The sequence below is a fragment of the Pseudochaenichthys georgianus genome, chromosome 2, assembly GCF_902827115.2.
Source record: "Pseudochaenichthys georgianus chromosome 2, fPseGeo1.2, whole genome shotgun sequence".
NCBI classification, from domain to species: domain Eukaryota; kingdom Metazoa; phylum Chordata; class Actinopteri; order Perciformes; family Channichthyidae; genus Pseudochaenichthys; species Pseudochaenichthys georgianus.
In genome coordinates, this window is record NC_047504.1 from 10,173,834 (window position 1) to 10,191,076 (window position 17,243).

Here is a 17,243-nt window from a genome sequence, read left to right on the forward strand (position 1 = left end):
TGATTTATTTGCTGTGCGATTTTCCAGTTGAAATGTATTTATGGATGAGTGGGCGGAGGATCTGCAAGTGTGTGTGTGTGTGTGTGTGTGTGTGTGTGTGTGTGTGTGTGTCAGGGGCTAGATCAAAACACACATGAGCCTTGACCTCTGATCTATGCAAAGTTCTGACTATAATCCAGATAAGATAGATAAATATGTCGAGTTTATGCAGAATTTACTATGTGATGTAAAACATTATTGCTTTTCCAGGGACGTTATGATTATGTTGCTTCTTATTGGCAATAAATGAGATTCAGACAAAGATTTTACTGGCAGATATAAAAAAATATGACTTATTTATTCCACTAAACTCCGTTTGAATTGTGGTAAATGTTCTGGATCACAAGAGATTAAAGTCTATTGACCTTTTTGAAGTGACTGTACCTGCTTTATTACACTTATAAGTGGGCTACATTAAATGTAATGTATTTGAGCTCTTGAACTCTATTAGCGTATAGACGGCTCCATCTAGCGGCCATTGTTGGTACAGACATGCCTGACAAATGCAGATGTGCTTCAAAGCTGGCCAGAGACTTCAGTGTTGTCCTACATCAAGCAAGTAGACACAGAAAAGCAAAGTCTTAAGATGAGGCTGGTATGTCCATTGAATTATTGTCCAAACATTCAAAGCATGCACAACCTCTCTTCAAATGCCCCCAGAGATTCAGTTAATCCACCTGTACAAGTCTTTTAATCCTGCCTCTGGATGATCGACCAATAGGAGACAGAACCGGGAGCTCTAATTGATTATCCTCTTTTTAAATCTAAGAAGTCTATTGTCTTTTCATATATGGAACACTTTGGCTCCTTTTTTTAGGATGGCGTGTGCTGGTGATTTCCACATGGCAGTGTTGGAGGGCACGTGCTCTCCCCAGCTTCAGTTCAGGCAGACATCGCCAAACCATTCAAAGCAAATACATGAATAATGTTTTCGAAGACAGTTGAAATGACATTCAGTGACGGAATAGTTTGGCAGTGCTTATTTGTGGGAATGTTCATTCAAGTCCCTGCAGGATGTTGGTCAGTAACCCTCCGCAGCAAATGCTTTAGATGTTGTAATGTAATGTAAACAAAAATAGTAAGAACATCATGCGTCACATTATTTTAAGGCAGTCATTTCATACAAAGCAAAAGACCCGTAACAAAAATCAACATCTAACCATTTTAATGCACAGTCGTTGAAACCAATGCACACATACGAAAACAAATCATTTGAACTGTTAGGCAGGCGACACCGACGATTAAAAAGCTGCTCTAATACTAGAATGCTCAACAAAACATGAAGTCAACTCAGGTGTGTGTCATGCTTCTTCATTACACACTTCCATCGGCTATAATGTCCAGTGGTCTACGGCACAGCACTGCTGAACACCCAAAACAGTTTTCCTTTAATTCCTCTCACGACTATGGATGAAATAAAAAAGGGATAGAGTTCAAGGAAGGTTTCAATGTGTGTTTCAACTAATTAAAAACATTCCCTCTCAGGACACACACACCTCGGTCTTAGGTGTGATGAGCTTACCACCCTCAGCCGGAGGGCCCTCGGCTGCAGGGGCCGGCCCCCCGTCAGGCTTCTCGGGGGCCGCGCCCGCCATGGTCCTTCTGAAGAGACGCATGCTCATCTGCAGCAGCTCGGTGTCTACCACTGGTGTAGTGGGGTACTGCTTCGTAAGACCCTGAAGAACAAGTCGTAGATTTTAAAACATCTCAATATAGCAAATACAGCAGGAATCAACCCAAAGGAGTCATTGGATGACATCTACCTTGTCATTTTTTAACAGCTGGCGGCGGATGGCGAAGTCTCTGCGGGCGCACAGGGCCTTGCAGCAGGGCCCGAGGTTCCTCAGTAATCCGGCCCTCTCCACCCGCCTGTTCAGGGCCGCCATATTTAAGGCCCCCAGGTCATGCTCAAACAGCTTGTCGGCATCTGGCGGGACAAACATGACAAAGCATTAGACCCGGGGTCTGTGTGTGGACCTGTCAGCGCAACATATGATGCAGAATTTAACAAACCAATTTAAATCATCGGTTTGAACGGCATTATAATAAGGACGACCGTCCGTTCTGTGATTCTCCAGAACACACATGATATTAGGGTCATGCAGAGTGAGATGAGATCGCTGTCCCTTTAAGAGAGAGGGGTGTGGCTTGTGCATGTGGATGGCAGAGCGACAGTGAGGGAACGCGTGTATGTTTCTGGAAGTGAAACGAGGAAGCAGGAAAACAGAGGTCTGTGATGTATTTTGTGAAACAGAAGAACAGCTAAATAAATGCAACGGCCTCCCAAGAAGAGCTCGCCTCTCCAGTCATTAAGCTGAAGTGGGTTATTGAACCTGAAGCTTGTTGCTGCTGCCCTGGGAGCCGACAGAGAGACATCCCCCTCGTTTCCTCGACTACGGTCTGGGAGCCGACAGGAAAGTTCAACACACAGACGGCTAGTCCGCCCCTGTGTAGCATATTATTTCGATGAGAGATGAGCAGATCGCCACCGGGCTTTCAACTAAAGACACAGCCACGCAAAAACTGAGGCATGTGTACAGCTTATGGGTACTGCAGTTTGTGAAGTGCTTTCCTCTCCGTGGTGAAACAATCAGCACCACGGAGGGAAGCGGCAGAAAGTCGCCTGGAGTTCAAGAGAGCGGGGCTGCGCTGCGTGCATGGCTTATAACGTGGAGACGCACCCCGAAAATAAAAAATGTCCACTTATTCCTAGTGTGCCATTGGTTACGGTGCCGCGTGCCAGGGGTTGCCGATGGTGATCAAAATGAGTAGTTTAATGCATCTAATGTGTAACCATTTTAAAATAAAGGGAAAATAAGAAAAGCAGAAAGAACACGGATTAATGAAGACGATTTCTCACCTTTAGGGTCGTCCAGCTCAGATCTGCACACCTCCCTGACCTGCTCCAGGAGCTCAGGCCCCGCAAGTCTCTTCGAGATGCCCGCCCGAAGGAGCACGGCCCCTGGGGTGAACCGGAGCAGCGCGGCCCCTGCTGCCCGGGGCTCTGCCTTCTGCTTGGGCATCAGGCTGGACCAGTCCACATCAATGACGTCCAGAGGACCTGGAACACATCGGGGACATTCATTTAGAAGAAGAACAATATTTTAAAACATGTGTATTTACAATATAAACCTCGGATGTCTCAGAAAGGTTTAAATTGTTTTGTAATGAAGCAAATCAAATGGATGTCACAGATATATTTAGAGGTAAAAGGGTAAGGGACATTATTCCCTGGTACCTGTAACTTTCTCCTCGTCCTGCTGGTCCTCTTTTTTCTGGCTGTCAGCAAGGATCTCATCGAGCTCGTCATCACTGATGGGTTCATACTCCTCGCCCACAGACGCAACTGACTGGCCATCGTCTTCTTTCCCTTCATCGTCTTCTGAACACGGCACAAAAACATTCATTTAAAACAATGTTAGAATTTGGGAAGAAAATAAAACGTTGTTGTTCTCATGTCCTCACCATCGACGCTGTCCGTCTTCTCTGGCTCCCGCTGCTCTCCGATCAGATGGTGGCTGTTGGGTTTCTCCATCTCTGGAGGGTTGAAGACTTCTTTCGGCAGCAGAGTCTCATACTCGCTCCTCTCCGGTCTGACCATGTCCCCCCGCAGGTCCCCCCTCGTATCTCCTCTAAGATCTCCTCTAAGATCCCCTCGTCCCGGCGCCCGGGGGTCCCCATGCGGCGGCAGTTCCATCATCATCCTCTCCCTCTCTCGGTCTCCTCTGTCCCGATCCCTCTCTCGCTCATGCTGCTGAATGAGTCCTTCAGGGAGTAAGCGATCCCGGTCCCTGATGTCCCGCTCCCTCAGGAGGGGTTCGCGGCCGGGTCTCATCAGTAGGGGCTCCCGTCCCCTGCCGGGCCAGTCCCTCAGCTCGGGCTCCCAGTCTCTGGGCTGCTGCTGCTGCTGCTGCTGCGGCGGCGGCGGCTGCTGCTGGAGGAGCAGGGGCTGCTGCTGCTGCGGCGGCGGCGGCTGCTGCTGCTGAGGCCGCAGGTCCTTCCTGTCTCGCTCAAACGGCTCCCGGTCCCTCTCGCGCTCCCGGCTGTCGTAGGAGCCGGCGCGGGACCTGGACCTGGCCGGCCGCTCGGAGTCTGGAGAGCTGCGTCTGGAGCTGTGGCTGTGGGAGTCCTGCCGGTCTGTGAGACGACAGAGACAAGTCATTTTGGTGTTTAGTCTACGAGCAGTTTCATGTTTATTCATTACTACATAAACAGTGTTTTATTCCACTGCACAGCATCTTGTCTATCTAATTATTTCCACATGTTTATAGACTCCTGCATTTATTTCAGTTTCTTCTTTTGACTAATGTACCTGAGGAGGTGCTGCGGCTGGGCTCTCCTCTCCTCAGCTGGTCGATACGAGACTTCCTCTCGACCCCCGGAGGCTCGTTCACCACCGGCCTCTCTCTCTCTCTTTCACGCTCTCTGTCCCGAGAGTTGGCGCCCTGCAGCCGGCCCCGACGAGCTCTTGGACCTTGCGGGTCTTCTCGATTGGCCGGCTCGTTGGAGGGGGATCTCAGGCGTCTGGACGAGGTGCGGCTCTGGTTGCTCCCCATGCTGCTGCTGCGCGTCTGCTCCGGGGGGAGTTTGCGGAGCAGGGTCTGGGACATGAGGGGCTGCGGAGTCGGCAGCAGGGTGGGAGTCTGGTCTTGGGGCAATAGAGGAGCGATGGGAGGAGGGTTGCCCCGCTCCCTGACCCCTCTGGGACCCACGGCTTTCTTTAGAGGCTCAACAGGAGCCGGTGGAGCTTTTGTTTCCAGGGGGACTCCTCGGTCTGTTACCTCCTCATCTGACCAATCACTGAAATTGTCCATTTTGGACAGAGGAGACGGCTCTTTGTTTCCTGCAGCAGCACGAATATCAGGCCTCATTGAAGGCGGGGGTGTCCGGGGACCCCTCTTCCTCTTATTGTGAGGCTGAGGGGCCGATGAATCTTCCTCAGACACGTCAGACTCTCCTTCTCGCGAGCGTTTCCTCTTTCGCTCGAGCGCCTTCTTCTTGGCCCCTTTCCTGGGCGAGGGTACGGGTGGAGGAACTTCTGCCAAGACGCTGGCCGGGGGCTCAGGGTTGAAACGATCTCCTGCAGCAGCCACGATGTTGCCAACGGCAACGTCATCTTCTTTGCGACCCTTCTTCAATCCCTTTCTTTGCGACTTGGTCTTCTTTTTGCCCTCCTCGTGGACAATGTCGACGCTGACTAGGGCTGGAGGAGGAGGGGGAAGGGGAGGGGGGGGAGGAGTGGGCTCTCGCAGGTCTCTGCCTCTGCTTCGAGAGTCAGACGGGGGGTCAGCGAGGGGTTCTCCTCGTTTTTCGCCTCTGCTCCGTTCCACGCGAGGCTCTGGTTCCTCGTGGCGGCTGCCGCGAGTTTCCCTTTTCTCCCCGGGTCCTCTGCGCTCCTCCTCCTTCCAGTGACTCGGTTTCTCCTCAGATACAGCATCCACCGGTGGAGTGCGCTGCAAAGGATCCTGGGGCCGCACCACCTGGCTCGGCACACGATTCTTCTCTGAACCTGGAAATTAAACAAAAGCACATCAGTATCTTTTCAGACCGACAGCAATCAACAGCCTTAGGCGCTTTCACACCGCAGTACTTTTCCCACAAAGGTTCATGAGACCTCTTTAGTTCTCATGAACTCAGTACAGATCGTGTTCACACCGGAATAAGCCCCTGGGGGAGGATTAGGCAAATTAAGCCGCTGACGTCACTTCTCCTTCTTCTTCTGCTTTGGGTTTACTGGCACTCCGCAAACAACTTCACGGCGTATACTGCCGCCGGAAGTCCCCGGCTGGAAGTCCCCGGGGTTGGGGACTGGTTTCCGAGTAAACCTCCTCATCTCCACCGCTCCCATGTTTTCTTTTGTGTTGCCATAAGTGAGTCTCTCTGCGTTTCTGCGCTGGGCTAATGCTAATAATGCTAATGCGAGGATAATAAAATGGCGGCTTGACAAAACTTTTTGGGAGTTTTACGGGGCGTGGTTTGCAATCCGCCCAGCCAATCAGACAGAGGAACCTTTTTCTCCCACGAAAGTCCCTGCTCTCTAGCAGGGACGGAAAAGGGGGTAAAAAGTGGTGCGGTGTGAACGCGCCTCTTGACTCTGGGTGACCATTGGAAGTAACTAATGTGTGGTATTAGCTATACAATGATTAACAGTGCAATGTTTTAGATTCCTTCCACAATAAACAGAAAGTGTGTCCCTACCGTCAGGTGGATGCGGACACACTGGGTTCAGGAGGAGGGGCGGAGGGTGGAGCTTGGCCTGCCCCCGGCCAATGGGGCGCTCACTTTTCTCTTCCGCACTGTTGTAGCCGTCGCTCTCTGCAGGACTTAAGTCACGAGCTGTGCGCTTAGGCGAGGCACGGGGGCTCGGGCTGCTCTCCACTCTGGGCCTCTTACGACTACGGGGAATACAAAAAAAGATTATGAGGGAAAGGGCCAAAATGAACACTAGCAGTGCATAGAAACTATTAGGATACATGCCTGGCCTTCCTGTCGTCCCGGGTGTCTCTGACGGGTCGCTCGTCCCTGGGGTCATCCCTCCTGTCCCGTCTTTCCTCTCTCCCTCTCTCTCGCTCCTCCCATTCCCGCTGCCTCTCCCTCTCCCGCTGCTCCCTATCTCTCTCCCTGTCCCTCCTCTCCCTCTCCCGGTCCTCCCTCTCTTTCTCCCTCTCCTCGCGCTCCCGTTCCCTCTCTCGTTCTCTCTCCTTCTCCCGTTCCCGTTCCCTCTCTCTCTCACGGGCCCTCTCCCTCTCCGCCTCCTTCTCTCGCTCCTTTTCCCTCTCGCGGTCTCGCTCCTTCTCCCTCTCTTTCTCCCTTTCCCTTTCCCTCTCCCTTTCTCTCTCTCTTTCTCTGTCCCGGTCGCGAGTCCTGTCATCTCGCCGGTCTTCTGGTCGATCAGTCCGGCGCTCCTCCCTCCTCTCCTCCCGCTCGGGCTCTTCGGCTCTCGCCTGGTGTCGGTTTGGGGAGGCTGCTCTTTGATCTGGAAAAACAGAAAGTAAAAGCTTAGAATTTTTTTTGTATACATTTGAGTAATAAAACAAATAAAAACAAAGTGCACCCTGACCTCCGGCTCTCTCCCGGATGTCTCTGCGCTCCCTTTCTCCGTGTCCTCCCCTCCGGTCGAACGACGAGTCGCGGGCCGGCTCTCCTCGGCGCTCGCCTTCGTATCGATCTCGTTCCGAACCCCTCTCTGAGCTCCTCTCTGTAGCGCTGCGGTCCGTGCTCCTCTCGGCGCTCCGCTCCCTCACCGCGCTGCTCCGGGAGTCCCAGTTGTCATGGCTGCTTTCCAGTTGGGATCCTCGGGAGTTTCTGTTTGAGCCTGAAAGGACATCAAATATCATTTAAAAAGGGGAACACAAGCCTCTACCTGGGGAAAGCTACATGCGAGTATGGACGGGTACCGAGTCCCGGTATTAAACGGGCCCCGGGGCTGAATTATTAAAGACCGCGGGACCGTTAAGCTCCGACGTTATCGGTCTTTTTATCGGTACTGGAGACATCTAAAAAATATGTGTCATATGTGTTATTGCTACACAAACATTATATTGCAGTTTTAGTGTCGCCAACTCCGTTTATAATACACTCTCCCCCGCCTGCTTGCGAGGGGGCGGGGCAGTTTACACACACGCAGCTGCTACATGCAGCAACACACACACACACGGAGGAGAAGGCGGAGAGAACGCGCTCCGAGCTGTGGTTAAACTTTACCTGTCTCGATGTGGACGATGCTCGTTACCAAAAGTGCGATAAGAGTTTAGCATGTGAGGACGGTAACACGAGCAATGTGTCTAAACATTTAGCAAAAGTGCACCACATTCAGACGGAGGAATGCACCGTTTTCTAGTGGCTCTGTAGCCCCATCCACGAGTAACGTTTCCACGTCAGGTGTTGTGTATGCTAGCAGCAACACACAGAGTTAACTCAATTATATAAACATGGGCTAATGATTAGAGGTAACCGAGTTATTTAGTTTGTTAAAGTTTCTGCTATTCTGTTTACTACGGAGCCCCCCTGGTGACACTGGTGAGAAAAATATTAATACGTGGCCACGAGTTAATAATGCGTGGCCACGAATGAGTTATTGTGTTCCCATGCATTAGTAATTCGTGGGAACACAATAATTATTACGCAATAACCAAATCCAGATAGTCTATAGAAACTTATGACTGAGTGACAACAAGTCGAGTAAAGTTCGAACGATATTGGCAGATTCAGATTTCACGGATCAATAACTCAAAGTACGTCTCCTAAGTACCGTGGTAAGGTTGACAACGAACTACAATCACATGTTGATCAAAAAAAGCCAATACGTGCAGTCCTCCAAACTGGACACATTACATTGGTCTCTATCTGCAGCCGCAGAAGAAACGAGTGCTCAGGGACCGTCTGCAAAGTGCAACTCAGAAAAAAGAGAATACAATAATATTCAATCACTTCACTATTCTACAGTATATTTCTACCAAACTCATTTCACACATCAATAGTCTCATGTTGCTCATACTACAGCAGAGTTTGGAAGAATGTGCTTTTGAATAATTTTGGTGAATATTTATAGTGTAAAATCTTCAATAAATATGGCATCATCTTCAATAACGTTACTATTATACAGTATAAATATTCACCAAAATTATTCCAAACCATATTCTTCCAAACTCTCTGCTGTAGTATGAGCAACATGAGACTATTGATGTGTGTAGTGAGTTTGGTAGAAATATACTGTAGAATAGTGAAGTGATTGAATATTATTATATTCTCTTTTTTCTGAGTTGCACTTTGCAGACGGTCCCTGAGCACTCGTTTCTTCTCCGGCTGCAGATAGAGACCAATGTAATGTGTCCAGCTCGGAGGACGGCGCGTATTAGGGATGCCAGCGATTATTCGATTATTCGTTACAGTCTCCATAATCGAATATTATTTTTAAAAATCGATTTTATTTATATATCTTTTTTTTTATTATTTAAATTTTTTTTATTATTATTTATGTTTTTTTTTTTTTTTTTCTGGCTTAGTTTCAACCAAAATATATATATAAATATATATATGCTAATAATAGTAATAGTATTAATAATTGTAAATGGCCATTGGTCACACCACCAGTTTGTTTTACTGTAAACTTGGAGGAAGCCTGCGCAGAGCAGACTGCTGCTGCAGCAGCTACACACCGACCCCACCCCCGCCCCCCCTCTCCCTCTCTCGTGCGACTAAAGATGAACAAAGCGGCAGGTAAAAAGAGTTCCTCCTCGTGGAACTACTTCGAACTTACAAGTCCAAAGGAAGTTAAATGCAAGCTCTGCGAAAAGACGTTGGTCTATCACAGCTCAACCTCAACAATGCGTTCGCATTTGAGTGCGAAGCACGCCAAAGAGGTTACAGAGAAAGACGCAGCACAGCTGGCCATTACCAACTTCACTTCAAGGCCACGTCGTTGTGATGACATGCTTGTTTGTTGTTTGTGCTGTTAAACATGTTACAGTAAAGACAACAACGGAATTCCTTTTGTCTGATTTTTTTTTTTTTCGTCCTTTTTTTTTTTTCTCCCGCGGGGGGGGGGGGGGGGGCGAATAATCGATTATTATTCGCCAGGGCTGCCGAATAATCGATTTTGATCATGGTCAGTTTCTGGCAACCCTAGCGCGTATTGGCTTTTTTTTTATCAACATGTGATTGTAGTTCGTTGTCACCCTTACCACGGTACTTAGGAGACGTACTTTTTGTTTGAACAACGTTTTGTTCATGAGTTATTGATCCGTGAAATCCGAAACTTTACTCAACTACGTTTCAAACCGTGCATTTTCAGCAGCCGAATCAAGTGCCTTTTGCTAAGGATGACACTGTGCTTAACTACAAGGGATTGCAGAATATCATTATAATTCATACCCAAATTAAATTAAAATAAAATCAAATCAAAATGATCCATGCTTCGCGATAATAGCCGTAGCCTACGGTACAGAGTTTAGCTAGTGTTGTCTATGGTTGTCACTCAGTCATCAGTTTCTATTGACTATCTGGATTTAGTTATTGCGTAATAATGATTGTGTTCCCACGAATTACTAATGCGTGGGAACATAATAACTAACTCGTGGCCACGCATTATTAACTATTAACGTATTAATATTTTTCTCACCAATGTCACCAGGGGGGCTCCGTAGTTTACAGTTCTGTCATCACATTATTTAATACGATTTGTTAAAACGTTGTTTCTTTTGATGTGAAATATTATGCATTTAATTTAAATAAAAAGCAATGTTAGTTTTGTTCACAATTTGTTTAGTTAGTTTACCTTTTTTATTTCTCCAAAATAACTGATAAGAGTACCGTTAAAAGACCGGACCGATAAGCGGTGTCGATAAAAGTAGTAGTACCGTTAAAACCTTAACGATACCCATCCCTACATGCGAGTATCTCGACATAAACATAAGTTTATTATTATATTCTGAAATGGGCCATGACTTTATTTGTATTTTGATGCCAATACTTTTTGATTACAGGACCTTGACATGTAACAGAGCATTACTACACTCTGGTACTGCTACTTTAACAAGATCTGAATACTTTTCCATCCAGTGCTTACCTTTATCAGATGTCTCAGTCCCACGTCCTCTCCCTCGCCCGTTCCTCTCCACTCTGTCCGGCCTGTTCTCCGTCCTCGCCTCCGCTCTCCCTCCCTCTTCCCGTCCATGCCCTCTCCCATAGCTCCTGTCATCCTGAGCCGGCTCCTCCTTTCTCTCCTTTTCCCTTTCCCTCTCTTTTTCCCGCTCTCTCTCCTTCTCCTTCTCCTTCTCGCGTTCCCTCTCTCGTTCCCGTTCCCGGTCGCGGCGCTCTGGAGACTCTCGGCTGGGGCGGGTCTCCGTCCTGCTCTCTCTGGGGTCCTTAGCGTCTCTGGTATTGTCTCGGTTGTCACGAGAGTCTCGGGTTGTTTCCCTTCCTCTGTCGCGAGTCTCCCTTCTCTCACGAGCCTCTCTCGTCTCTCGGTCTTCCCGGGCGTCCCGTGACGAGACCTGCTCGGAGTCAAAGTCCCGGTCGTCGCGGAGGCCTTCCTTCTCACGCTTGCTGCGGCTTTCTGTTAGTTACAGAGAAAAAACAACAACTGATGAAGGAAATGATAAATTGATAAATTAATTATCGAAATAGTTGCCGTCTCCACAACATAATAATCTCTTTGAACAAGGAGTTACCGTCTCTGCGCTCAGGTCTGCGCTCCTGGGCTGGGGGGCTCCTCTCTCGTTCCCCCCGGCTCCTTTCTCGGCCTCTCGAGTGCCGCTGGCTGGGGCTGGATCTGTCGGAGCGGCGGGGGGGAGAGGAGGCGTCGTGGGAGGCGAGGGGTGATCGGGAACGCTGGGAGCTCTGAGGGGAGGAGGCAGAAGCCGGAGCTGCTGCGCTGCGATGATAGGTCGGGGAGGAGGAGCGACGGCGACGAGGAGGAGGAGACGGAGAGTGTCGCTGGGCAGAGGAACCAGAGTGGGAGGAGGGGGAGTGCTGTCGGGGGGGAGTGGGGGTGCGCTGGTGCCGTGGAAGAGAGGGAGACCTGTGGGGACAAAAAGGATGGTTCAAATAAAACCGGTTACATTATTGAATAATAACGAATAAAGCCCGCCTAATCATATACAGTGGTTGTTACTAGGGCTGTCCCGAATACCATTTTTCGGGCTCCGGATATTCGGTAGTTATCAGCAGCGAATATTCGGCCTGCGCGCGCGGGGGGGGATAGTAATCAGCAGCGAACCGCTTCAACACGTGTATTTCGGTGTATTCATTCATTTTGTTATTCTACAGTATTGTTGTTTTATAGTTATTTGTTAATGTAACCCAATTTGTGTTCTTTGAAATTGAAAAGGATATCGCATTGTGTTTGTTACTTTCGTTGCCGCTGTATATGTCTTAAGTGTAATTTGGCTTGGCTTCCTATTTATGGACATGCTTTTATTTTGAAGGAGAGTTAGCACAGTTGACAGGAAGATGTTGTTGCTATGGAAACAATGTGACGGAGATTAACGGAGAAAAGTAATATCTACATATAAAGACGGAGAAAGTAAACTATAACGTTTAACACCCCCCGAAGAGGCACAAGCTCTTACGTTGATATTGGAGATTTCAATAAATTCAATTTGAAAAAAACAACGAGAAAAAACTAACAAAACGAATATCCAAATAACGAAATTGAAACCCGAATAGTACTCCAACGAACAAATATTCGGGTACAGCCCTAGTTGTTACACATTCATCTGTTTGCAACTTATATATATCAATATTCCAATTACTTATATATAGACTAATCTGCACAATTTCTATTATATTCTATTTACTTGCACTATCATCTGTTGTATCGTGTTGCACTGTTGGAGGACCCTGTGACCTAATCATCTCATTGTCTACACTGTAGCTATGTACACATGACAATAAAAGCCTTGAACCTTACAACATAATGTCTGGCATGAAACTTGAAAAAAATCTGATATTCAATTCCATACGCAACCCTGGCTATCTAAATATTTTTGATCAGAATAAACCCAGCACGTGCTAACCTGCGAGGAGGGGAGGCCAGTACGGGGGTTTTATGGGACGATGCTTTAGGAGAGCTGGATTTCTTCCTGGCTGGGGGGGAGATGCACCTCGAGGGGGGTGACACGCTGCCAGATCGCTCCTCTGACATCACTGACCGCTTGGCCTTGTGGGAACTGTCCGATCGGTCCCTAAAGGCAACACATGAATGTTCAAACAGGAATTTCTTGTATGAATGACCGCACTACTAAAGAAAGTCATCTGAATGACACCACACCTGCGTTTCTCCTTCTTCTCCTTGTGTTTTTCTGCATCTTGCCCCCGATCTTTTGCCTCCTTCTGCTTCTCCTCTGACTTCTCCTTGTTCTTGTGCTTGCCTTTGTGTTTCTTCCCAACCACAGGAAGGTCCAGAGGCACTGGGGGAGGAGGACTGGGGGTACGGGGCCCTTTCTTCTTACTGTGGCTCCCTTTCGAAGGCCTGGATGGAAGAGGATAGAAAACATCCATCATTACTTCCTCAAATATAATAATAATATCATTTTTAATACGTACTTGCATTTTAAATGGCCAAAACATTCCACATATGTTGACATCGTGGCTCTAGACCGCTACCTGGTAGTTTCTGAAACGGGCAGGGACACCAGCCCCTTCTTCTCTTTCTTCCCAGAGCCTGAGCCTTTGGTTCCACTTTTGTGTTTTGGGGATCCACTTGCCTTCCTGGGTGAAGGTGAATCCTTATTGCTTAACGGCTCAGGAGAAGCCTGAGGAGAAGGAAAACAGTGCAGGTGAAATTAAAATCAGAGATGCTCCCAAAGGACTTTCAGAGAGGCCTGTGAGCTTTCATGAAGGAAAATCAGTGATGTAACATACCTTCGGCATGGCGGAGGCTCTTGTTTTGGCGGGGGTCTCCTCCTTCTTGATGACAATCTCATCCCTCTTGTCCAAGTTCTCCAACTTCATCAGCTCACGTTGGATCTTCTGACGCTTCATCTCTAGGGATAACTCGTAGTCGTAGTCACCGATATCTGAGTCTTAAAGTGGATCAAAAAAAAGTTGAAATGATAGAATCTGACATGCTAAAGTCCATACTTAGTTCAAATCAGAAGAAAAGAAAAAGGGACAAATCATCAGGTCACTTGAATAAAGCAAGCTAACCTTCACGATTGGCTTCCCACTCTGTGGGCTCTTCTTCACTTGCTGGGGTGCGCTCTTTTGTGATTTTGATATCCTCCTTTTCCCTGTGTCTGCCTCTGGAGGAGTCTCTCGGCTGTACATGGATACAAACACAGATGTGAGGATGACACACACACATCACTTCCTGTTTTTGTGATCTACATAGGCTATATAGGGGTTGCAATTAGGGCTGAACGATATATCGTGTCATGGCGATAACCGCGATATTCACATCGCAGGGACGTGCGATTTTATTAAAAAAAAAATTCTAGGTCGTGCGATATTAAGTAGGTCAATTAACTCAAACACGTCATGTTGTAATTATTTTGCTGCTTACTACAAAAGGAAAACTTGCGCAGCTCTCATGTCAGGGGTACTTGAGTGAGTGACATGCAGGCTCTGCATGCACAGCAAACCACCAATCACAATCATTCTTGATCAGATCCCAGCAGGCCCCGCCCCGCTAGTTTGCAGACCATCAAAACACCGGTAAAAAATTAGCGAGGCACAGGAGGACAATACCGGCGAGAACGAAGATTTACTTCCAAAAAGAAAAGCAACATCTGGAACTATTTTGGATCCAAAAAGGTTCTTCTCTTCTTCACAGATGAACCCCCTTACTTGAGGGTAAGCAACATGCATTATCATGACATGTTAGATCATGACTTAAGGTATGATGAGTCAACCAGTTCAGATCCAGACGTCCGTGACTAAAATCCTTCATCCGGTTAAATATAGTTAAAAAAAACGCAATATATATCGCAGGGGAAAAAATATCGCAATGTCAGTTTTTTTCAATATCGTGCAGCCCTAGTTGCAATTCAGGTTTAAAAAATAAATCACATTCCAATTCAGACTATAGAACAGCTTCACATTTGGGGTCAGTGGGCCAGAGACTGTTTTTGTTTTAAAATAAAGCATTGATGTATTGCCACCATTACACGTTTTCTTTCAAAGCTAGACTGAGGGAACTCACTCTCGCTGGGGGGGACGTGGGCTCGTCTAGGTCTCGCTTCAAGTTTTCTGGGTCAACATCCTGTCTTTTATTCTTCATCCTCTCCCGCAGATCACCTGTGGGTCTCTCGGCTGACCTGCTCCATAAAGACATAAATACACACCGTGTCAATAACATGACCCTTGTGATCTTAATTTGGAGAAGCCAAAAAAACGAAACAGGAAAACCATATACCTTAACTATTACATAAAATCCTGATTGCCAAAATGAATAAAACAAGCCGTCTTACCGACTAAAGCTAAATCCTTTGCCTCGTGGCTGAGTTCCATGTGTGTAGCGACAAGTGTTGCCGTAATTGCAATTACCGGACTTCAGCCAATTTCTACAGTGACTCTGAAAGAAAACATATAGATGAGCCCCATGAGAAACTGCAACATCCACTAACATAAAACAACATCACAGTAGAAACAGGAGGAGGATGTCGAGTTCTGGATAGAAAACACAACATGTTTTATTATCTGTTGGGAAAACACTGAATGTACTCTTCCAATATCAGAGTAGCATGCTAACAAAGGTATCCCAACTGTAGCTGTGAACATGACAGGATGTGTGATGACCTAGAAGAGCATCAGGACTGTTTGAGGCAGATGATAGCTATGTGATTAACATGATGATTCAACCTCTATGGAGATAGACATATGACAAGCATGCTCATTTTTGACGTGGAGCTAATCTGAAGTGAACATTGAATACTGCTTTCTACTCCTCCATCTTGAGACTGTGTGACTCCCTCTCTTGGATATCAGCATGTGAAGGACACTGCTCAGGAACTAGTTGATGCTCTGTATGTGGCTTCCATTCTGGAGATTGAAGCTCAAGCCGGTGACGAGTGATATCTTTTCAACATTATCCTACTAAAGAAGGTGCTCCCACTTAAGGAGTCCCTAAGCAAAAGACACGATGACTGACTCTCACGATGGGGTGAACTTACATCAGCAGCATTACTCCCAGTGCTGGGGCCAAGTCTCTCAAACACACTGGGCCGGCGGGAGGGGGCGGCGGGGTTGCTGCTGCTGCTGCTGCTGGTGGTGGCGGCGGCGGCGGCGGGGACGCTGCTGCTATCAGATATGGTTTTTGAATTCTCCACTGTTACCTTCCGCCTGATCTTGGACATTCTGCAGGACTGGAAAAAGGACAATGTTAATAAGTAGTTATCTGCATCTATACGTACCAAATAAGTAACACCGCTGATGCAACACACATATTTGTTTCTTGACAAAATGCAAGCAAACATGATCACAGTGTGTTTTAGAGCCATTTTAAGACAAAATCCGGACTTTAATATTTACTTACTACTACTACTACTACTACTACTACTACATGTTAATAGATTAATTGTAATTGTTGTGTGACTACATTTCAGTGCCTGCTTTCATTCATTCTGAGAGCAGTGCTAACATTACTGATTTTAAGCAATTGATAAATCCAGAAACGATATTAGATTATGTATTCATAATTTGACCAAAATATTTTGTATTTATGTTTAAATTATGTTATTTGTATTTTTTGGTGACGGGGAAACAAATAGATAAATAAAGCTTCTGTAATAAAGCAACCTTCTTGAAAGACTGTTATCTATAAATGTGTAGCCACTCGGCACATGATTTGCCTGGGTTTGTGCAGCGGCTCCTTCTTTGACAGTCTTGCAGGTTTAGCTTAATGTTGCTAAAGTTCCTGGCTAACTGCATGTTATTAATTATGTGTTTAATATTCATACAAGTGTTGTATGTAAGATTATTACGTGTTGCCGGGTAATTACAATCTGTTTTCTTTTGCATGGCTCATTCAGGAACAAACAAGGCAACAAAAACAAATGCTAAAGTTAGTTAGCCAAAGAGCTAATGACTTCATGCTTTATGTTAGCGCAGGGCCTCCTCTTTCAGGAGCGTGAATGCTAGATTCTGTGCAGATAACGGAAAACATGTCTTACCCAAGATAATAATTCGGCGTCGCATCTACTTTATTATAGGTAGTGGATTCAGCACTTGTAGAAATAACAAGGCTTATTCTTTAAAGGCAGAAACTGCCCTGAATGGCTTCATATTGGCGAAGGGTGTGCATCATATGCGCCTTTCTTCTTCGGTGGTGTGTTTGAGCGCTGTTAATGTCTCCTTTGGGCTTTTATTTTGTAGGGGCTTCTCGTACCGCACTTGGCTTGTTGTCATCATTATACATGTTTCTTCCTAAAGTATATATTTGTAAACCCTTGTTCATCATGGCTGATTAATAATCCCATTGTTACTAATTATAGCGCTCATTTTTCAGGAGATTCAGTAAGGTAATTATTTAAAAGCTTGTTGGCAGGCTCTGTCTTATTTTGAAAGCTTTCAGCAGAAGTATTATCAGTCTTTTGTTGCTGCCGGAGCCATATAAAATATATAGGCTAGCCCTATATCTCTTTATACGGCTCTGGAGAATGTTAATTAAAATGGTGCTGCTAAAGATTTCCAGCAACGGACTACACACATATTGCAGTTCCTTTACATAAGCCTCATTGCAATGAGTAGCAACAGCTACCCCT

General features: G+C 46.7%; 1 protein-coding gene across 1 annotated transcript; it reads right to left on the reverse strand.

The window, feature by feature from the left end:
- Nucleotides 1–322: 322 nt before the first annotated feature.
- On the reverse strand, nucleotides 323–16,804 carry zc3h13 (zinc finger CCCH-type containing 13). Its single transcript, XM_034101226.1, has 20 exons — nucleotides 16,653–16,804; nucleotides 15,654–15,845; nucleotides 14,952–15,055; nucleotides 14,684–14,798; nucleotides 13,690–13,801; nucleotides 13,405–13,565; nucleotides 13,147–13,295; nucleotides 12,812–13,012; nucleotides 12,558–12,725; nucleotides 11,211–11,560; nucleotides 10,607–11,095; nucleotides 7,100–7,354; nucleotides 6,517–7,015; nucleotides 6,238–6,434; nucleotides 4,352–5,548; nucleotides 3,505–4,176; nucleotides 3,278–3,421; nucleotides 2,900–3,100; nucleotides 1,803–1,966; nucleotides 323–1,715 (listed from the first exon to the last, which is right to left on the reverse strand). The coding sequence occupies exons 2-20, from the start codon at nucleotides 15,834–15,836 to the stop codon at nucleotides 1,521–1,523; spliced, it is 5,556 nt and encodes a 1,851-aa protein (XP_033957117.1). The 5' UTR covers nucleotides 15,837–15,845; nucleotides 16,653–16,804; the 3' UTR covers nucleotides 323–1,520.
- Between the last annotated feature and the right edge of the window lie 439 nt (nucleotides 16,805–17,243).